Consider the following 21,314-nt stretch of genomic DNA (forward strand, 5'->3'; position numbering starts at 1 on the left):
TCAGACTTTACAATAGTTACTCCAACTAACCCCGATAACAAACAGTATCACAAACATCATTGTTTGCCAGTCAATATCAAATGTTGTGTTTGACATTTATGGTGACTATCCATTTTATAAAATTGCTGTCAAGCTCTATTGTTTTCAGCAGATAACTCCAAGGTCCAAGGCAAGGAATATGGGACATGACTTAAGATTGTGGCTGTGCGTTATCTTAGGTCATAAAAACTGTCCGCAGCCAGAAAGCAGAGAAAGATCAATCCTGGCACCCCACTCACTTTCTGAGTCTAGTTCTAACAATAAAGATTAATCATCAGATAATCCAGGTGACATGGAAACAGAAGGAAGGACTTCTTATGTGGAGGAGAGCGACACACAAGAGGAAGATCAGGACAGCGGGCAGGGCAGTAGGATGAGTAAGAAAGTATAATGGCTTTACATGAACAAAAATGCCATGATGACGCCATTACTTCATGTGTACTTAAAACTTTAGTTAAAAGGGGGAATAAGGAAGGTGAGGAGAAGAGAGGAAGAGAAGGAAGAAAAGGGGAGGGAGGGGAAGAAAAGGGGGAAGGAGAGGGGAGGACAGGAGGGGGAAGGGAGGGGAGGGGAGGGAAGAGGAGGGGAGAGGTTAGAGGCACCTGGACTCAGGCCTGGAAATGTGATTTGACCTATGGTTCCCACAAGGTGTCAGGAGAGAACTGACTCCTGGCTGTTGTCCTCTGAATACCACACACCTCTGTAATGTGATCTGTGCAAGCATGCCCTCGTGCCCTCGTGCACGCGCGCCCACAAACACACACACACACACACACACACACACACACACACACACACACCAAATTAAATAACTTGAAAACAAAAAAGCAGTGCAACCCTGGTGGTGGTGGCACATTCCTTTGATCCCAGCACCTGGGAGGCAGAAGCAGGTAGATCTCTGTGAGTTCCAGGCCAGCCTGGTTTACAAAGTGAGTCCAGGACAGCCAAGGCTTCACAGAGAAACCCTGTTTCAAAAAACCAACCAAACAAACAAAAGCGCACATGTCCCAAAATACCAGTTCTGAAAAAAAAAATTAAACTATACAAAACTATGAAAGTAGATCATTAGAATCTCATAACTGAAATCTTCAATATTTGATGGAGTGATTTTCTCGATTGTTTATCTGGGAGTAGGCCTGGGGAGGAGGCATCAAAATAGATGTAAGGGAAAGCTTTGATATCAGCTATGAGACACAACAACCAGGAAGGACTCACCAGCACCTGTGGTGTGCTTAGGCAGGTGTAACTCCAGGGCACCCACCGGTGGCCTGAAAAGTGACTTCACATGGCTGGCTATGTCGTCTGGTGCTGATTGCGTTGTCACCTCAGTGTGTCCTCTGACCCCATTTACAATCCACTTCTCGGTTTGTAATGGTGCCACCACTGCTGCCCTTCCTGTCCACAGCAGAACCCACCACAGTGTGAAATCCACTAGCTACACTGTTAAAGTGGTGTATGAAAGGGAAGTGGTTTGATCTCAACCAAAACACAGTGCTCGTTTCTGATAATGTTAGCCATGATACATTATAAATTTGTGGAGAGAAGCCAGGATCTGCAAACTTGTAGGACAAAAGACACTGAATTGGGAATGGGGGGAATTCTGAGAGGCTGTCTTTCCTTGGCTGGCAAATCTCCATTTGAAAATGGAAACTGAGGTGCATGCTATGGACCCTGCTGATGTCGTTGTACCCTGTTCCATTTAGGAGCATTTCAGATCTCTCCAGAAGCTATTGCTCTAGCCCCATTCCTAGGAGGCATAAGCAGTGTGCGATCTTGCCAACTACTGTGTTTGGGTGCAGAGTTACCAGGTGTGTCTTTTCTTTTAAGATTTCAGTTATTTATTTTATGTATGTGAGTGCTCTATCTGCATATACACCTGCAGGCAAAAGAGGGCATCGGATCCCAGTGTAGATGGTTGTTAACCACCATGTGGTTGCTGGGTATTGAACTCAGGACCTCTGGAAGAGCAGACAGCGCTCTTAACCACTGAGCCATCTCTCCAGCTCCCACTGAATGTGTCTTAGGGTTTCTATGGCTGTGAAGAGACACTATGACCACAGCAACTCTTATGAAGGAAAACATTTAACTGTGGCTGGCTTCCAGTTCAGATGCTTAGCCCATTATCCTCACGGCGGGAAGCATGGGCAGCATGCTGGCAGGCACGGTGCTAGAGGAGCTGAGAGCTCTACATCTTGATCCGCAGGCAACAGACGTGAATGCCACACTAGGAATAGATTGAGCATCTGAGACCCCAAAGCCCACCCTCTAATGACACACTTCCTCCAACAAAGCCACACCTACGGGAGCAAGGCCACACCTCCTAATAGTGCCACTCCCTATGAGCCCATGGGGGCATTTTCTTTCAAACTGCCACAGAGTGTCTCTGTCATTCTCTGTATCAGTAGCTATGATGTTCCCTTTTGTTTGATAGATCTCCTTCCTCTCTCTGCTCCTTCATCTAATCCCATATGGCCACTTATGGCCAACCTCAGGTGGCAGCTGCATCTATAGAGTTTAAATTTGTATGCCTGTATAACTCCTGGAAATTCGAAAAACCTTATGCCAGCTCACACACTTGTCTATTGACACCCTTTCGAGCTCCTATACCCTTATGAGTCAAGATCTTGCTATGTAGCATAGGCTGGCTTTGAACTCACGTACTTCTTCATGCCTTAGCAGCCCTACTTCTGGGATTACAGACATATACCACTATACTTAGTTCAATTTTTTTAAAAATAAGCATATTAAGTATCTATAAAGGAGGCAAAGTTCCATGTGTTATAAATCTTTACAGTTAACATAGTCCTGTAGATTCTAAATTCTGCTCCATGGCAGTCTGACTCCCATCCATATGTATTTAAGAAGCCCCTGAGTATGGGTTTGTTTGTTTTTTTTATGTTTTTAGAAAAATCTGCTTCACAGTAAAAGTGAGCAGAAGGAGCAGATGTATCCACGCTGTCCCTACCCTGTACAGCCTTGCAACCGCCACATCCCCAAACATTTGCCTCTCTGTGAGCCAGTTAGCAACACGGTGCACACTTGGATTTGTACAATTAGCATTTTTCAAATGTTTGTAGATTTCATATTGTGTGTTTTTTTTCTCTCCTGGAACTGTTTTCATTGTTGTCCCCATGCATTCATCTTCCTGTAAACTACTTATATGCTTAACAACCTGCTCTTGGTTTCCCGCTTACATACCAGTTCAACAAATTATGTTCACGAATTTAAAAGTTTCCAATTTTTTCACTGACAGACACAACATAAGACATATTTTTTAATATCACATAACTGGCTAAGATATCAAAAGATTTAAGATTTGGTATTTTGTAAGGGAACATTTTTTTCTTTTGTTGAAAACAGGTTTTTTTCCACCATACAATATTTTCTAATTATGGTTTTCCCTCCCTTGACTCTTCAGAGTTCCTCTCCACTTTCCCTCTCATCTGAATCCACATCCTTTCTGTCTCTCATTAGAAAACAAACAGGCATCTAAATAACAATAATAAAATAAAAGAAGATAAATTTTAAAAACAAATCAAAGTATGGCAAAACAACCAAACAAGAAAAAGAGCCAAAGGAAAAGCACAAGAAACCTATTTAGATTCAGAGACTCAGCCATTCGCGCACAGGAATGCCATTTAAAAATGCAAAACTGGAAGCCATAATATCTACACAGACAGCCTGTAAGGAGGAAAAGGGGAGGGGAGCCTTGACCTAACGTCATGAGACAGAGAACTTCCAAAGATGCTATTGAGTTCCTTTTGTATTGGCCATCTACTGCTGGGCCAGGGCCTACCCTTAAGAGAGGTTTCTTTTCCCAGTGAGACTCCCTTGAAAAGAACTAATTTTTTCATTAGCGAGTGGTTATCAGTTGGAAATAGCTTCTGGGCTAGGGATGGGACATGTGTCCACTTCTCCTTTCAGCTCTAAGACCTCAGCTGGTGCAGACCATTGCAGGCCCTGTCCATGCTGCCTCAGTCTCTGAGAGACGTGTGTGTGCATCTCTCTCGTGTCGAGAAGATGATTACTTGGTGTCCTCCACCCGCTACGACTCTTACACTTTTCTCACCTCCTCTTCCACATAGCTCCCTGAACCATGAGGGGTCAGTTTTGGTGGAAACATCTCTGTCAGGACTGAATGTTCCAAGGTCTCTCACTCTGCATATTTCCTGGCTCTGGGACTCTGTCTTTGTTCCCACCTGCTGCCGGAGGAAGCTTCTCTAATGATGGCTGAGCAAGACAACGATCTTCGAGTATAGCAGGATGTCATTAGGGGCCATGTTGTTGCTATATTCCTTTAGGTGAACGGTGGTATTTGGTTTTCCCCTAGGTTCTTGGCCGAGCTAGTCTCAGGTTCTTGGCTACCCAAGCAGCGCTGGGTATGGGTTCCATCCCATGGAGTGGGCCCTAACTCCAATCAGATATGGGTTGGTTACACTCACAAGTTTTATGCCACTATCACACCAGCATATCTTGCAGGTAAATTACTCCTAATTAACTCCAAAATAAATAAATAAGTGTTCTCACTTTTTTTTTAAAAAAAAAAAAAAGAGATTGTCTTAGTTCGTTTTCTATTGCTGTGATTAACACCATGACCAAAAGCAACTTGGGGAGGAAAGGGTTGATTGGGCTTATGTGTCCAATCACAGTCTATCCCTGAAGGAAGCCGGGGCAGGAACTCAAGCTGGGAACCTGGAGGCAGAAGCTGGAGCCGAGACATGGAGAACTGGGGCTTGTTGGATTGTTCTTCACGGTTTGTTCTACATAGTTTCTCAAACCACCTGGGACCACCAGCCAAGGGGTGGCGCCACCCACACTGGGCTGGGGCCTTGGCATCGGTCATCAATGAAGAAAAAAACCCTGCAGTCTTGCGTACAGGCAATCTGACGGAGACGTTTTTCTCAATTGAGGGTCCTCTTCCCTAGCTTGCTCCAAGCTGACAAAAAGCTAACCAGGATAGATGTTAACTACTTTTTACAGATAAAAAGCATTGAGGAAACGTGCTCCAATTAATAAATGGATGGGAATAGAGGGGAAAAAAAAACTCCACTCAGGTCTTTGAACTCTTTCCAAGTTGTCAGCTGAAAGTCACTGAAGGCTCGATGATGGTTCTTTTCATGCACTGACTGACAAGATAATTAGGTGCTTTCCATTGTGAGGGAAGCAAAGCATTAGAAATCACTTGACTTTCAAAAGGATTTGTTATGAGTCTTCCACTTTTTCATGCCAGGTTTTCTGAGTGATTCTTTTGTTTGGGCCTTTGAGCTTCACGACCCAGAGCAGCAAGGTTCTTGTGGGTGTGCGGGGTGCCTTCTCTTTCTAAGAAGTGGGAAATCAATTGTGAAATACGCTAGCCATCATCTGGTAGATCAGATTTAGAAATAGGGGTTAAAGATGTAAAAGTTGATGCGGGTGTATCCCTGAAGAGGCTTCCCAGCTACACCAGAAGCCTTAGATGTGACTTGTGATGAGTGGCTCTCACACATCCCCATCGTTAATTATCCTTAGCTTTATTGCATCTGTTATGAAATAATAGCGTTTGTCGTTTTCATCTTCAACACTGAGGCAATCCCATGAAAGTGGGTGCTACTAAAACCCCTGCCGACAATGACAGGATTTAGCCAGTAATAGCCAAGATTAAGGACAAAACATAACAAACCCAGTTTCACGGATCTTACTTACTATTTTACATTCAGACCATTCCAGGCCAAAAAGTATTTGTAATTCCCCATTACTATTATCCCTTCCATGGCAGGTTATATTGAAGTTGGAGTCAAGAAAATGGTGTATAAGAAACAAGAGTATAAACGCAGCTTTATTGGTGCATTGCTGGAACGTGGGTAAACTAGTTGGCCACTTACAGGTATCTGAGATAAAGCTTCCTCTGTTCTGGCAGTGACCGTAATTTTGCCAATGTTTAAACTAAATAATCTCTTATAGTCTCCGGTAGGTTTTGAGGCAGCATTCCTTAACTTTGTGAAAACTTGGAGTTTACTAATTAAGCCCAATGATATCTTTTAAAATGGAAAAGAATGATATTATTCAGTGAACTGGAATTACTGTTTTTTAAAATATATATATTGACATCACTACAGGCCAGTTTCCCTTAAATCAAGGTTGTCCAACAAAAACATCCCATTAGCCGTCCATAGTGTGAGTCCTGCTGTATGAATTAGATTGTTGTACACTGACCTTGGCCAGCAAGCAGGTCACTCTTCAGTGACAGATTACTGCAAGGAGGAACCAGGGTGTCAGAAGATAAAGAGGATAGGAAAGTTTGGTGTCAGGGGGTCTTGCACAAGCTATGTTTTGTGCCAGGAAAGTTTATTAAGAAGCACAGCAACTTATCTACACTTTGTAAGGGGAAAGGGGACAGAGTCAGTGGGAAGTTAAACAATGGCGCAAAGTCAACAGGAGGCTCATGAAGCAACGAACGTTGCCCAAAAGGAACACGGGCATCCCAGGTACATCACAGATCAAGCACACAGTGGCCTTGAAGCTGATCATTTCAGTCTCTTCAGGGGGGAAAACGCCAATTTGCCAAGAACCAAAACCTTAAATCCTTGACTGGACCTTGCCAAGTCTGCCTCTGGGAAAGGCACAGAGCTGGGTTCCCTTTGTCCTTTCGTCAGGCCTCTGAGAAAGCCTTGGATTGGCCTGACTCCCAACAGTACACATTTAAAGCCGTGGGATGGTTTTGCTTGTAATAAACGAGGCAGTATCTATTTCTCTTTAGTAATATCTTTAAAATGTTTTTATTTTGATAATTCAATACAATATACTTTAATAATATTCGTAATCTCCCCCAAATCTTTCCAGAATCTTACCTCGACTCCTTACCCACCCAACTTTATGTTTTCTCTCTCCACTGTCACCCACCTACCTTCTCTCTCTTACAAGAAAATGGAGTCCAATTGTGTTGGCTGACTACTCTTAAAATATGGTTGATATCCCAGGTGTCGCTCTCCTGAAAAAAAAAATGTATTTCCCTCTTATCACAGAAAGCAAACTCAGACACTCTCTCAACAGCAATCAAATGCCAATAGCTCCTTAGGTAGGAGGGGGACTTCATGCTAACCACCCCCCTCTTTTGTCTGTCTTGAGCTTGTACGTGTCTCGTGCATGCTGATGACAGTCTCTGAGCTCATGTGTGCATCTGCCCTGTTGTGTCTGAGACACACTATTCCCTTGAAGTTATTCATCCCCTCTGGCTTACAATCTTTCTGCTCTCTCTTTCACATAGATCCCCGAGCATTTAAGAGGAGGGATATTACATAGGCACCATTTTTAGAGCTGAACATTCCAAAGTTGCTTATTCTCTTCTGTTAATTACCACTTACTGCAAGAAGCAGCTTCTCTGGTAGGTTTGAGTGCTGCATTGATCTATGGGTATAGGAATATGTCAGTAGAAGTCATTTTATTGCTGTGCCCATTTAGTATCGTAGTAGCTTTTCCCATAGGGTGTAACATCTGTCTAAGCTCAAGTTCTTCGTTTATTGGCAGTGTCAGGTATGGGTTCCATCTTGTGAAGCATGGCGTCAATCCAATCAAATGTGGTTTGGTTGCTCCCATAGCATTCAGGCCACTACTGGATCAGTGAGCATATCTTGCCAGTCAGATCATTACTGAAGCTCACAGGGTTCACTGTTGAGTGGGCTTAATGATCACTTTTCTCTTCCAGTAGTGTGTCTAGCTCCTTCCAGAACTATGAATTCTGGTCAGTAGGGACGAAGCTTCTGGTTGAGATAAATTTCTCCACGTTCTATGACTCAATTGTGTGATGTCTTCCCCAGTAGAGTTTTGCTGTCAAGTTCTAGAGGGTAAAAAATAGCATTGGCAATCGACAATAGTATTTGGGGATTCTATGAGATGCCTTTGGCTAATGATTCAAAATGATGCAACCCAACCCACTCTTGGTACTGGTGTTTTATTTGGTCTGGTTGGAGTATTGCCCACCTAGGTGCAGAGTGACTCTATTTAAGCTCCTTTTATATATGTATATATTTTAGTAAGCTTTTATGATAGTAGGCTTCCATATGGTTTTTCAGAAAGACTTTAATATTAGTTATCTGCCCCCTTCATTCCCTCCTGCAGCCTGTCATCACATGATCCGCTCCATTTAATTATGTCTCTTCTATTTTTCTATAACACTGTATCCTATTTCCTCTTCCTCGAAAGAGACCCTCCATCCCGTGGTCTCTTACCAATTACCTATCCTCTGTTGGTATTTTGAACAAACCACACATATTCAAAACCTAAGACTAATTAACATTTATATAGTTTATTAATTCATTCATATTACATCTCAATTGTTATCCCATCCCTTGTATCTTCCCATTCCTCCCTCCCTCCCATTTTTCCCCTTACTCCCTTCTCCTATGACTGTGACTGAGGGGGACCTCCTCCCCCTGTATATGCTCATAGGGTATCAGGTATCTTCTTGGTTGCTTCCTATCCTTCCCCTGAGTGCCACCAGGCCTCCCCATCCAGGGGACGTGGTCAGATATGGGGCACCAGAGTTCATGTGAACGTCAGACCCCACTCTCCACTCAACTGTAAAGAATGTCCTGTCCATTAGGTAGATCTGGGTAGGAGTTTGAAGTTTACTGCATGTATTGTCCTTGGCTGGTGCTGTAGTTTGAGCAGGACCCCCGGGCCCAGATCTGCCCGTCATAATGATCTACTTGTAGGTTTCTAGGACCCTCTGGGTCTTTCTATTTCCCTATTCTCCCTTGATTCTCTCACCTAGAGTCCCAATAGGAAGTATTCCCCTCTGTCCCACTTTCCTGGTAAGCGAAGACTTTCTTGGGACATACCCCTTGGGCTAGTGTCCAGATATAAGTGATTATATACCATTTGACTCTTTCTGTTTCTGGGCTAACTCACTCATTATGATCATTTCTAGTTCAATCCATTTGTCCACAAATTTTGGGAATTCCTTGTTTCAAATAGCTGAGTAGTATTCCATAGTGTAAATGTACCACAGTTTCTTGATCCATTCTTCTACTGAGGAACACTTAGGCTGTTTCCATGTTCTGGCTATTATGAATAAGGCTGCTATGAACATGGTTGAGCAAATCTTCTCAACCTTTAACAAATCTTTAACAGCTGAATAATAGTCCATTGTGCAAGTGTAGCCCACTTTACTATGCCTCCATCAGTTGATGAACATCTAGACTGTCTCCAGTTGTTGGTTGTTATGAATAGAGCTGCCATGGACATGAATGAGCAAGTGTCTCTGTGGTGAGGTACAGAGTCCTTTAGATATTTTCCCAGCAGTGCTATAGGGGGATCTTGTGGTTTGATCTATTTTCAGCTTTTTGAGGAACTGATTTCCATAATGGCTGCATTCCCACCAGCGGTGAATAAGCCTTCCCCTTGCCCTGAGTCCCCACCAGCATCTGCTGTCCTTTCGTTTTTGTTGTTGTTTGATGGTTTTTTGTTTTTGTTGTTGTTGTTGTTGTTGTTGCTGCTGCTGCTGCTGCTTCTGCTTCTGCTGCTGTTGGGGGTTTTTGTTTGTTTGTTTTGACTTTTGGCTTTTTTTTTTTAACCTTAGCCATACTGACTAAGAAGAACTCTCAAATCAGTTTTAATTTGCATTTCCCTGATGGCTAAAAATGCTGAACATTTTTTTTCTCAGCTGTTGGTGTTTTATCTTCTGAGAACTGTTTCGTTCCAAGCCCTGTTTTATAATTGGGTTGTTTGTTTTCTCCGTTTAGTTTTTGAGTTGTTGACATAGTCTAGATACTAGCCCTCTGTCAGCTGTATAACTGGTAAAGGTGTTTTTCCTTTCTGTAGGCTGCCTCTTTCCTTGAGCACTTGCTATCCAGATATGCTTCTGTTGTATGCAGTCCCACTTGTCAACTGTTGGCTTGATGCTCCTTAGGTTAAGCTGTTAAGTCTATCCTTTCTTCTTTCTTGTTTTTAATATGAATTTATAAAATATTTTTATTTCTCTGTGTATGTGCGTGCGATGCATGCATGTGTGCATGTGCGTGTACGTGTGTGTGTGTGTGTGTGTGTGTGTGTGTGTGTGTGTGTGTGTGTATACCTGCCTCAGGAGTTTGTGTGAGTCATGTGCATCCAATACCCTCTGAGACCTGAGGGCATCAGATCCTCTAGAACTGTAGTTACAGGTGTTGTAAACTGTCTGTTCTGGGTGCTAGGAACTGAACCTGGGGCTTCTGGAAGAGCAGTAAGCACTCTTAATTGCTAAGCCATCTCTCCTACCCCATCTTTCTCTCTTAAAAAAAAATTATCCACTTCCATTTAATTGGGAAAACACCAGCTTAATAGAGCATACTCGCCTCAAAAGAAGTCACTTTCCCAAATACCATAAAGATAACAACTGATTAAGTGTTACATGCAAACAAATGTACCAACAAAACAGCGAGTGACCACAGGCAGACCTTTCTCATTCCATGAGGCTAGACAGTGGAATGCTGTGGTCAACAGGAGATGGTCTTCCTTATAGGGACCTTATAGGGACACTCATGACCTTGCTCCTACATAGGCCTCTCGGCTTTCAGTGTTTGACACTGAAGTTCTTGACTTATTTTCTGTCCTGTTCTCTGGGCAGGAATGAAGCTCTTGCGTGAGCCTGGGTGATGCAGCTGTAAGTCCTAATGCTTCGCTAATAGGGCTGCTACAGTTCCGGTCCGTCTGTGTTCTCATGTGGGAACGTCTTCTCTCTCCAGCAAGACTGGAAATTCCTTGCAGTATCCAGTGTAGTAACGAATACTTGCTGATCTGATCTTTTATCTGATGTTTTATCTAGAATTTCTACTTGGATAATAAGGGGAAAAAAGAAAACAAGGAAACCACGGAGAAAATGAACGCTAAGAACAAAGAGTCCTTGCTTGAGGTAAGCCTCACGGTGCAGATGCAGTGAGCCCAAAAGATGCTGGCCAGATCTATTAAATTGTTTGCTCACACAAACATGGAAAATTCTGAAATGCACCATAAACTTTTTTTTTTTTTTTTGGTTTTTCGAGACAGGGTTTCTCTGTGTAGCCTTGGCTGTCCTGGATTCGCTTTGTAGACCAGGCTGGCCTCGAACTCACAGTGATCCGCCTGCCTCTGCCTCCCGAGTGCTGGGATTAAAGGCGTGCGCCACCACGCCCGGCCACACCATAAACTTTTAACTTGGGGTTTAAATGCTAATTGTTATCAAATGACGCCAATTAAGGTAATTCAATGGCTTTTTCAGTAAGTTGTAAGAAACTTTGTCTTTAGATAAAGTAGTTTACTTTTAAGAAACTGAATTAATAATTCTTTCACTAAAAAGACAAGAATTCTCATGAAACTCACTGTGACATATATGTTCCACTTCATGACATTCCACATCACATGTACGTTCCATTTCATGACACTTGTGACATGTATGATCCAGTTCGTGACACTCCATGTGACATGTATGTTTCACCTCACGACACTCACTGTGGCATGTATGTTCTACTTTATGATATGTGGCATGGATGTTCCACTTCATGACACTTGCTGTGGCATGTATGTTCTACCTCATGATACGTGACATGTATGTTTCACCCCAAAAAGCCTGTACAGAGTCATATGCAAGAATTTTCATAATCTTTGTCTTTGGTGAGGCTCTTCTAGCAGCCCCAGGTAGAAGTGTGAAGTCTAGAGACAGAGACATGACTTAGGATGTGACTCTGCACAAGTCACACCTCTGTGAGCCTCAGTAGCAACTCATATTGGATCATCACAGAGATTCAGAGAAGAGATGAATGCCCAGCACCTTTGATGGTCACCATGCAGCACACGCCACAAGTTCCTATTGTTAGAAGCTATTAAGGCAATGGTGCTAACAACCAGGGCCCTCTTGCAGGTCTCAGGTCCCACATGGACAACCAGGAGTCCCAGACAAGCTGGCTTTATTCGCTGTCAACACTGTGTTGACCTGCCTTGAATTAGCAGACTTTTCTCTCAGAGGCTCAGTGATGAATGCAGCACCTATGGATCCCATTTGCTGACACTAAAGAGCACCATATTCTGTGCCCCAGTGGGCTCACCTCCTCCCGTGTTTCCATTCCCCGCCATGGTCTAGACCAAAGCCCTAGACAAAAACCAGAGCAGGTTTCAGAACCTTGCGGCCACCCCCATGATCCTGAACATGCTCTTCCAGGTTTGATTCTGGACTGTAAATGCAATGGGCCTTTCAACAGAGGCCGCACATTGACAATGAGATGTCCTCTCTGCTCCAGCCACTAGACTCTAGAACAGCAGTTCTCAACCTGGGGGTCAAATGACCCTTTCACAGGGGTCTCCTAAGACCGTCAGAAAACACCTCTTCCAATAGTCTTCCATCTCTAGGTGGATCCACCCACATATGAGTTCCCAACGTGAAGACTCATCGTGCCAATCTCAACACATACACCCTGAATAGATGTGTGTGCATGTGACAAGGTTGGTACCACAATGTACTTATGTAGACTGGCTATATATGTGTAGAGAGCAGCTATTGTGTTGGAAGCTGCAGTAATGAAGGTAAAATGACACTTCATGAGTTATAGTTACTGGGTAAATGTAAAATCATCAACTACTAATATATATTCACATATATATTTGCATATATATTCACATATATATGTGAATAGTGCCCCCTTGTTATAGTAACAGACGTAAAAAAAAATCATAGGAAACTTTAATGAACTATATTGACAACTATGCAGTATATCATCTTTTGTATTATTAAAGCTATTGATAGATATTTCACAATATGTAATTACATGTTGACTTTGCGATTAATCACTATACTTTAATTATGTCCAATTTGTAACAATGAAAATACATCCTACATGTCAGATATTTACTTTATGATTCACAACAGTAGCAAAATTACAGTTACAAAGTGGCAACAAAATAAATTTATGGCTGGGGGTCACCACAGCATGAGGAGCTGTATTAAAGGGTCACAGCATTAGGAAGGTTGAGGATTGCTGCTCTAGCATGAGTTGATCAAACACCAGATGTCCCCAAAAGCAAGGATAAGGAAGATATCTGGTGATCATCGCATATCTAGTGATGATGAAAACTGGCTGCCATGAAAAAGAAATATTTTTCCTGCCACAGCCATTTGTTTTAACCACGGATTGGAAATTAGTTGTCTAGAAGGGGACACTTGCTTGTGTGTGGATTGGTGCCGTTGCAGGATCTGATTTCAAAAGTGTGAACAACTGAATGTGAATGAAAATACAAAACCTGTAATGTTATGAGAAATGTGTGTTGTTCTGCTGTCAGCTTTGGGCAAAAATCCAAGTAAACTTAATAGATGATTGACAAGCCAAGTGCTCCCTGAACTGGAAGGTCACTAGGAAACAGTGAACAGAGCCCCTCTCCAGCTCTCCTGAGCTGAGGAGGTCTACTTTGGAAGATGCAAAATTAAATTACTCTGCATTTATGAAACTACACTGAGAATTATATTAAAAGAAAATAATAATTTTAAATATCAAAGCAAAAAGGTAGAATAATATGAAACTTATCCCATGGCTTTTTAAAAAAAAATATTGAGAATTATAAATTTATATGCAAGTTTTCAGATTTGAAAATCTGTACCTAGAAAATGTGCTTTTTCCTGTTTACTATAGTATTAATAATGACCTTTCTTGTGTGTGTGAAAACTTAAAATAATAAAATACTAACTTATTTTATTGTAGAATTATATAATAATTTTACTACTTAATGATGATAAAATATTAATTCTCTTTTTCGTTTGTTGTTGTTGTTGGTTTGGTTTACTTTTGGTTTTGCTTTGAGATAGGGTTTCATTCTCTATGCCACACTCGCCTTGAACTTACAAACCCAGGCTGGCCTCATATTTGTGGCAATTCTGTTTCAGCCCCGTCGCGTGCAGAAATTATGAGCAAGAGTCACTATGCCTGGCTATGCCTTACTCATGTGGAAAGAAATTTTTACGTTCCAACTTATAACAACATTAAAATTCTTTATTTGGATGCTTACTTTTACAATATAACAAGATTATAGTCACAGCCGAAATCAAACTATCATTCCATTTTTACAAAAACAAGAACTGAGATTTAGTGATGCACAGGTGCATAGCTCAGATACGAGACGTATTGACATGAAACCCAGGATCCGGAACCTTTGACACTTCGTCCTTCTTTCCTCCCCATTGGGAGACAACTGTATGTGTTCAATTCACTTGCGACAGCATTGACTTAAACTGGAGCTGTTCTTCAAATGTGAACAGAATGTGTGTCTTATGCATCTGGATTCCAATTTCAGGAAAGTTTCTGTGGTACATCCGTCATCGTACCAGAACTCGAAGGAGCTCTTTATTTGAAAGAAGATGGAAAGAAATCCTGGAAACGGCGCTACTTTCTTCTGAGAGCCTCTGGAATTTATTACGTTCCCAAAGGAAAGACAAAGGTCAGTCAGTTTTTCAGTTACTATAACAAAATACCTGAGGCAATCAATTTTTTAATCACAGGTTTATCCCACACCTAAGGCTAAGGGGTCATTGCAGAAGATGGGGTAGAAAGACTGTAAGAGCCAAAAGAAGAGGGAGTTTGTTGCAAGATTGTCTCCTAGGAATATCCAAGGTCACACCCATAAAGTTTCACAAACATGGCTGCCTGAACATGAGCTGACCAAGGACAACAACAATTGTCATGCTAATGTGGGCAGGGGAAAGCCATGAGGCTTCAACCCTGAACCAAGAGTTCCAAGCAACCACAAAGGCTGACAGTGAGAGAAAGAGCCTTCTCCAGGGAAGGACACACCAATTGGTTATCCAATACCAAACGGTCAGGTCTGAAAACATATGTGCAGTATTGTAAACATATATTTCCACATTTAATTAGTGAAAACGAGGCCATGAATTTGAAAGAGAGCAAGGGTAAGTGTATGGGAGGGCTTGGAGCAGGGAAAGGGAGGGGAGAAATTATGTAATTATAAATCTCAAAAATTGATTCGGCTCAGTTTTGGAGATCGGCCTATTGTTCTGAGCCTGTGTCATGGCATCTCCCCATAGGGAGGAAACATGGCAGGGGAAAGCATTACTTCAGTATAGCGGCGTTTGCTACTTTGTGGGTTATTTTTTTCCACCCTTCTTCACCCCTTTTCTTCTTCCTTTTCAACCCCAAACACTAGACAAGAGAGGAAAAAGAGGATAGAGAGGAAAGGAAAGAGATCCCTGAATAACAACAAGAGTCGGAAAGGGGCGATGTTATCCTTCGACTACTTCCTGCTGATCAGGGGCTTCTAACTCCTTGGGGCTAGTTTGATGTTCACCGGTCAGGATGTCTAATTTCTTCTTGCTTCTTCTTCATGCACAACTACTTAAGAAACCACAACCAACAGCAACTAATAACCTACTTTAGCTCTCATGGCCCCTAGCATTTATATACCCTCTGAAAAGTCCCCAGGACTCCAAACATCACACGATCACAGAAATTATTTGAAGCGGGCAGAATCATGCCCCTGCCAGAGGCAAATCATAGTCAGCTACTACAAAGCAGCTCCATATCCTCACACCTGGGATTAAAACAAAAATGTATTCTTAAATTATTTCTGTGTTTTTTTAAAGATACCAAAATTCCAAAATTCTCACTATATCTCAGGGTCAGAAGCAAAAGAGAGGAAAAGCCAGGCTCCCAAAACCCCTTCTAGGAACACCCCACCAGGCCCGCTGTCTCCTGCTGTCTCTACCAGCACCCAGTAGTGCCTCAGGACTTAACATATGGGCCTTTGTGGGTCATTCTAGATTCACACTACCATAATCACAAAGAAAAACGATAAGGTAAAAAGTCAAAATGGCACTTATCTGAGGAAACATCTCATGAGGGTGACACACAGAAATAGCGCAGGAAGCGATAATCTTAGCCTCAATGGTTAGCTCTCTTGGTACTCTGTGGTACTACAAAATTTAAACAAATATATGTTCTAGAATACAAAATTGTTAAAGTACATTTGAGTTTTCTATAGCTTTCTCTTGAATATGATAATAAAATGGCATGTTTAAAGTCATGGGCTATCAAGATAGTTCAGCAAGTAAAATTGCCTCCTACCAAATCTGACATCTTTTTCCTCTTGTCCTATAGTCATTATAATCAAATGTATTTTATCTAAAATCTTGGAAGTCTTAAGATCTTCATTAGGTTTACAGCTCATGTTCTGAGCAGTCAAATTGTTCTCAGAGGTATACTTAATGTTTTATGCTCCTAATTTGTCAGAGTGTTTTAGGTGTCAGTTAAGTAAGTTTTGCTTAGCAGTCTGGGATTATTGCCTCAAGTCTACAGGCATGCAGTCAACTGTTGTTCTAAAACTAATTTTAACGTTGGCTCTGATCTTTAACCTTTGCAAACAAGACCTTTTGGCAGAGTTGGGACCATGTATTTTTTGTTCACCTATAAAAAAAAACTTTAGAATATACCTCTGTTTAGGGTAAGCAGCAAGTAGGGCTTCAACAAGTGACCTCTGTGTGGATTGCAGACTTCCTCTAATAAGGCTTATCCCACATCCCAAGCAAGAGAAGTCACTAGTGAGGCAACCCTGCTACCCCTGTGGCCATGATGGATAACTCCTGATGGAAGCTGACGTTGCCTCGCTTAGCCTATTTACTCTGCTGTGAACTGGACACCTGATACTTCCTAGCTCTGCCACCTTTACTCCAGACCCATAATGGACATGCAACATTGCCTCACAAATGATTTATTTTATAACCAATATGCCCTAAGCAGTTAAATATAAGACATATAAATAAGCCTAGAACGAACAGTTCAGTGAGTGAAACAACCTGTTTCACCTTAAAGTTGGGCAATTTCTTTCCTTGTTGTCGTGAACATTGGAGTTGGGGCCAAAGGGAAATTCAGGAGTAAGGTCGTCGGGAAAAGACACAAAACCGCATTGTTCTCAACTGGCGTGCTTGATTCTACAATAGAAGACACTTGCCTAGAAAACGATTGTGACTGAACGAACTGGCCAAGTCAGAAATCATTTTGCTTTATACAAGTAATATGCAGATAAAACATAATTCAACATTCTGTGCAGAGCAGAGTGATGAGTATAGAATAAATACTTTAAAAATTAAAATGTTCAAAGTACCTATTACATAAAATAGAAAATTTCACAAAGAAAGTGGTTCTGTGAATCTATGAAAATTCCAGTTATATTCTTTTACTTGAAAGTCAAAGATTGATTGCACATTAATCAGAAAGAAATGCTGTCCCAAATAGACCCGCATGTGAAGAACGTTGGTCTAAACTTCCATCTCTCAGAGGTTAAACATTAGATTAGAATGAAAAGAAAGCAGTTATAAAAGAACAGATCAACAAAGAGCCAACCAATGTAGGGAATTTAAATCCAGAATTCTATGTCAGTGAGAAACAATGTAGAATTCAAGAGATATACAAATAGCCAGAACACTAAGAATGTAACATTTATATAATTCCTGATTGTGTCATGGTTCTTCTTGCTATAGGTAGTTTATTATATATATGTGTGTTATAATATAAATATATATGTAAAAAATTTAAATGTTTAATAAAAACAAAAATAGTATTGAAATAATTATACACCATTTTTAAAAGTTTTCTACCTCAGCACATGAACCAAATCAAATCAAATTGTAGTTTAATCAAAATGTATTTAGAAAACTACTTTAAAACCATAAAAGAAAATGAGTTGATATTTTCATAATTCTGGAGAATAAACACATTGATTAATCAAGAGTAAAACTCAAAATTACAAAGGAAAAATGCATAAAGTTGTTTTAAATTCATTATGGATGATGATACCAAACAAGACTTTAAGGACTAGCTACATAGTCAGACATTTGCAACATATATTACCAAGCATAACTATCCATCATATGTAAAGACTTCAACAAATCAACAAGAAAAAAGATAACATGAATACAGACAAAGATTATTGAGTAAGATGTCCCAGGAAAAATAAAAAAAAAAATTAGCTTAGTGAAAGCTGTTCCACCTTACCAGTAAATATGCTAGCAGATTGATAAAATAAATAATATTGACAACGTTGGTGAGCAAGTGTAAGAACAAAAGGGCATGCCTGGAAACGAAGAGCTGGGCTGTAAAATGGTACAGCCAAGTTGAGAATAACTAAAAGTCCTGTGCAATGTGAGGGAACGCGTATACACGCCTTTTGGACAGAAATTGCACCTTCGGTGACCTATCCACAGAAATATTTACTCACGTACGCAACGTTTTTATAATGGCAAAAGCTGGATTAATCTCTGATAAACTGCAGTACAGTAGTTAAATAGTTTTATTTGCATAGTGGGATACTGTGCAGACATCAAGTGTCAAATATCCACTTGTGTGTCCTGGGGAAAAAAGAACTGTGTCTTAATCAGGAATGGGAACAAGTCAGGATACAGTGTCTGTAGTGAAGTCTCACTTGGGATGTAAATGTTTCATTCATTATTTGAGAATGTCATTTAATGTATTTTGATTATATTCACCGCCATTACCTCAGCTTATCTTGTATCTACCTCCCTCCCTGCCCACCAACGTTCTGTCTTTTTGTATGTTTTACCTCATTGAGTCCGACTTCTGTTGTCCAAATCCTCTTGGGTGTTGGCCATCCTTGCAGTATGATTGGCCTACCAGGAGTCGCACCATCCAAGACCCTGACTCTTCCTCACTCAGCAGCTTCCTGCCCATTTCCACACCACATGCTGGGATTTGTGTCAGGCCTGACCTTACATAGGTCTTGTGCATGGTGTCATAACGTCTGTGAATTCGTATGTGTGACTGCCCTGCTGAGTCCAGTTTAGTCACTATTGCCTCTGGCGCTTACAACCCTTATAGTGAGCTTGGAGTAGAGAACTTCCCTGCTATCACAAGGCCTTGGATTCCATCCCCACTGAGAAAACAGTTATATACATAAATATGTGTGTATGTATATATGCATATATATGTATTATATATAATATATATAAGAGGCTTTATCTATGCCTAAGCTTTAGATAAATAGAATTGGATAGATAGATAGATAGATAGATAGATAGATAGATAGATAGATAGACAGACAGACAGACAGGTGATTCATAGATAAAATGAAAGAAAAACTATAATCTAGAATATTTAGAACTCTATCAGTCTATTTTATATGTGATAACCTCTAAGGAGGAATAAAAGGAAAGGGACAGGAAAGGGAGAAGCTGATAAAAGAAAATGTGTATGGTATAAATTTAACTATGATGAGTGTATGTTGTTTTGTAATTAAAACATTAAAAATCAAAAATATATATATACAAAAGAAAAATGCCCTGCCTTTTATAAAAGGGTAAGTTGTCCCATATGGTGTAATGTTCCTGACCTGAATTCTTTATTCAGTCACGAGGTGGGGGTTCTAGAACGTACAAAAAAAGACAGCACCAATCGGGGAACAGATGTGTAATCGAAGCGAAACCAAACATGAAGATTAGAGTCTGCCATTGTCACAGCACATTTTATCCACAGAGGAGAGGTCTCTGTTTCCATGGCAACCCTGAGAGCCCAAGGAGAAACCATGAAAGAGCATGGGGAGTGTGCTAATTCCCTGAGTACAGATTTATTGCTCATTCTGCATCCTGAGGGGGCTTGCTTTTTATTTTGCTAATGCTCAGTCACAAACCCTGTGACTGAATTCAACTAGCAAAAGTCACAGTGACATCCCCAACAGGGGTCACCTTGTTGTGATGGTATCAGTAACAACAGTTCATGATCAGTCGGTTCTGACTCTCAGGGACCACGACAGATGCCAAGACAACCATGTCACCTTTTGCTCCTTTGCAGGACCAGTGCTGGTTGTCTCATCTTTTATGCAGGCTTGACCTAGAGAAAACTGTGCACAGATGTTCATATAAATTATCTAAAATTCGATGTTTTTATCTACTAAAAGTATGTTGCAGCATCAGGAAGAACTCGAGGAAATTAGTAACTGCCATTTCAGAGAGATTTTTTTTTTTCCTGTCTTTTAGACATCCCGAGATCTGGCGTGTTTTATACAGTTTGCAAATGTTAACATCTACTATGGGATTCAGTGTAAAATGAAATACAAAGCACCCACAGACCACTGCTTTGTTTTAAAGGTATGTCATGAGTTACTGGTTTAGACTTCTAAGCCATATCCATGATGATTGGATTTTTAATGAAAAACGTTAAATGTGATTTCATAAAATGTAAGTATGATATTATAAAATGTGTAGTTTTGAACCAAAATAGCAAAGTATGGTGATATCTATCAAGCACACGCCCCCAAAGCCTTCATCTGATGATAAAATTTTAAATCTGTCTGAGCCCTTATCAATTCTGGAAATACAAGTTTTATATTGTAAGCAGATTAGTTTAAAATTCCACTAGTAAAACAGGCCAGTTTTCAATTCTTTACTAATTGTACTTTTGTTCCACTGTTTGATGGTTTTTGAAATTCATATCTTGCCAACATTTTCTATAAAAAAAAAAAAACAGCACAGAGACAACTTTAAAACCTTAAGAAGAATTACCCAGGTTGTAAACTCTCTTTTTAAGTCCCACACCGCCCAGGCTTGCCCCCAGCTCCCTGTGTAGCTGAGGCTGTCCTGGGCCCCCTAGTCCTCTTGCTTTTACCTTCCCAGGCCGGGGCTACAGGCAGGTGCCACCATGCCACGCTTAGGTGGTAGGACTTTTAAAAGTGCCTAGTGTCAGAAGGAAATGTTTATTATCAGAGATTTGATGTGGCTGACATGTTTTAAAGTTAGACTCTCAGAGCACTCAGACCTGCAGATGGGTTATTTTTATAACTACGCTTGATGTATTGAGTGTCTCTTGCCCCTACAGAGTTCTGGACTCTAGACTAAGGTAAGTTTGTTTGCATTTGTTCTGAGTCTTAATATAATAATCCTGCCCATCCAATCATATTCAATAACTGTCTCCCTCCACAATTACCACTGCTTTATTGTAATCAAAGAATTTCCTGGAGTTCAGGGCTTTGTTAAGGACTCAATATTATGAGGCTTTCATTTAGACACACTGGTCTTTCCACGACTGTGTACCCATTTTTAGTTATTTATCAATAATTTTAACAATAACGAAACCATACCACACTAGGAGGCATGTCGCTTCCCAGTCTTCTCACCCAGGGCCTTCTTATTCCTGGAAGGCATTTGGTTATGTCTAGAGACATTCTGATATTCATAACTTGAGACAGGAACCAGGTGCTACTTACTGGCATCCAGCAGAAGGCAGACCCAGTAGATATTACTAATACTCAAAAAAAAAAAAAAAAAAAAGCCCGCACCCAGATGA

General features: G+C 40.9%; 1 protein-coding gene across 1 annotated transcript in view; it reads left to right on the forward strand.

Annotated features, from left to right (window-relative positions):
• Positions 1–21,314, forward strand: part of APBB1IP (amyloid beta precursor protein binding family B member 1 interacting protein) — a 100,407-nt gene that overhangs the window by 65,252 nt on the left and 13,841 nt on the right. Inside the window, exons 8-10 of the mRNA XM_084781968.1 lie at positions 10,817–10,903; positions 14,305–14,448; positions 20,009–20,119. Of these exons, the coding sequence (XP_084638094.1) occupies positions 10,817–10,903; positions 14,305–14,448; positions 20,009–20,119 (342 nt within the window). The remainder of the gene's footprint in view (positions 1–10,816; positions 10,904–14,304; positions 14,449–20,008; positions 20,120–21,314) is intronic.

The sequence above is a fragment of the Acomys minous genome (assembly GCF_964271855.1).
Source record: "Acomys minous genome assembly, chromosome: 5".
Classification (NCBI taxonomy): domain Eukaryota; kingdom Metazoa; phylum Chordata; class Mammalia; order Rodentia; family Muridae; genus Acomys; species Acomys minous.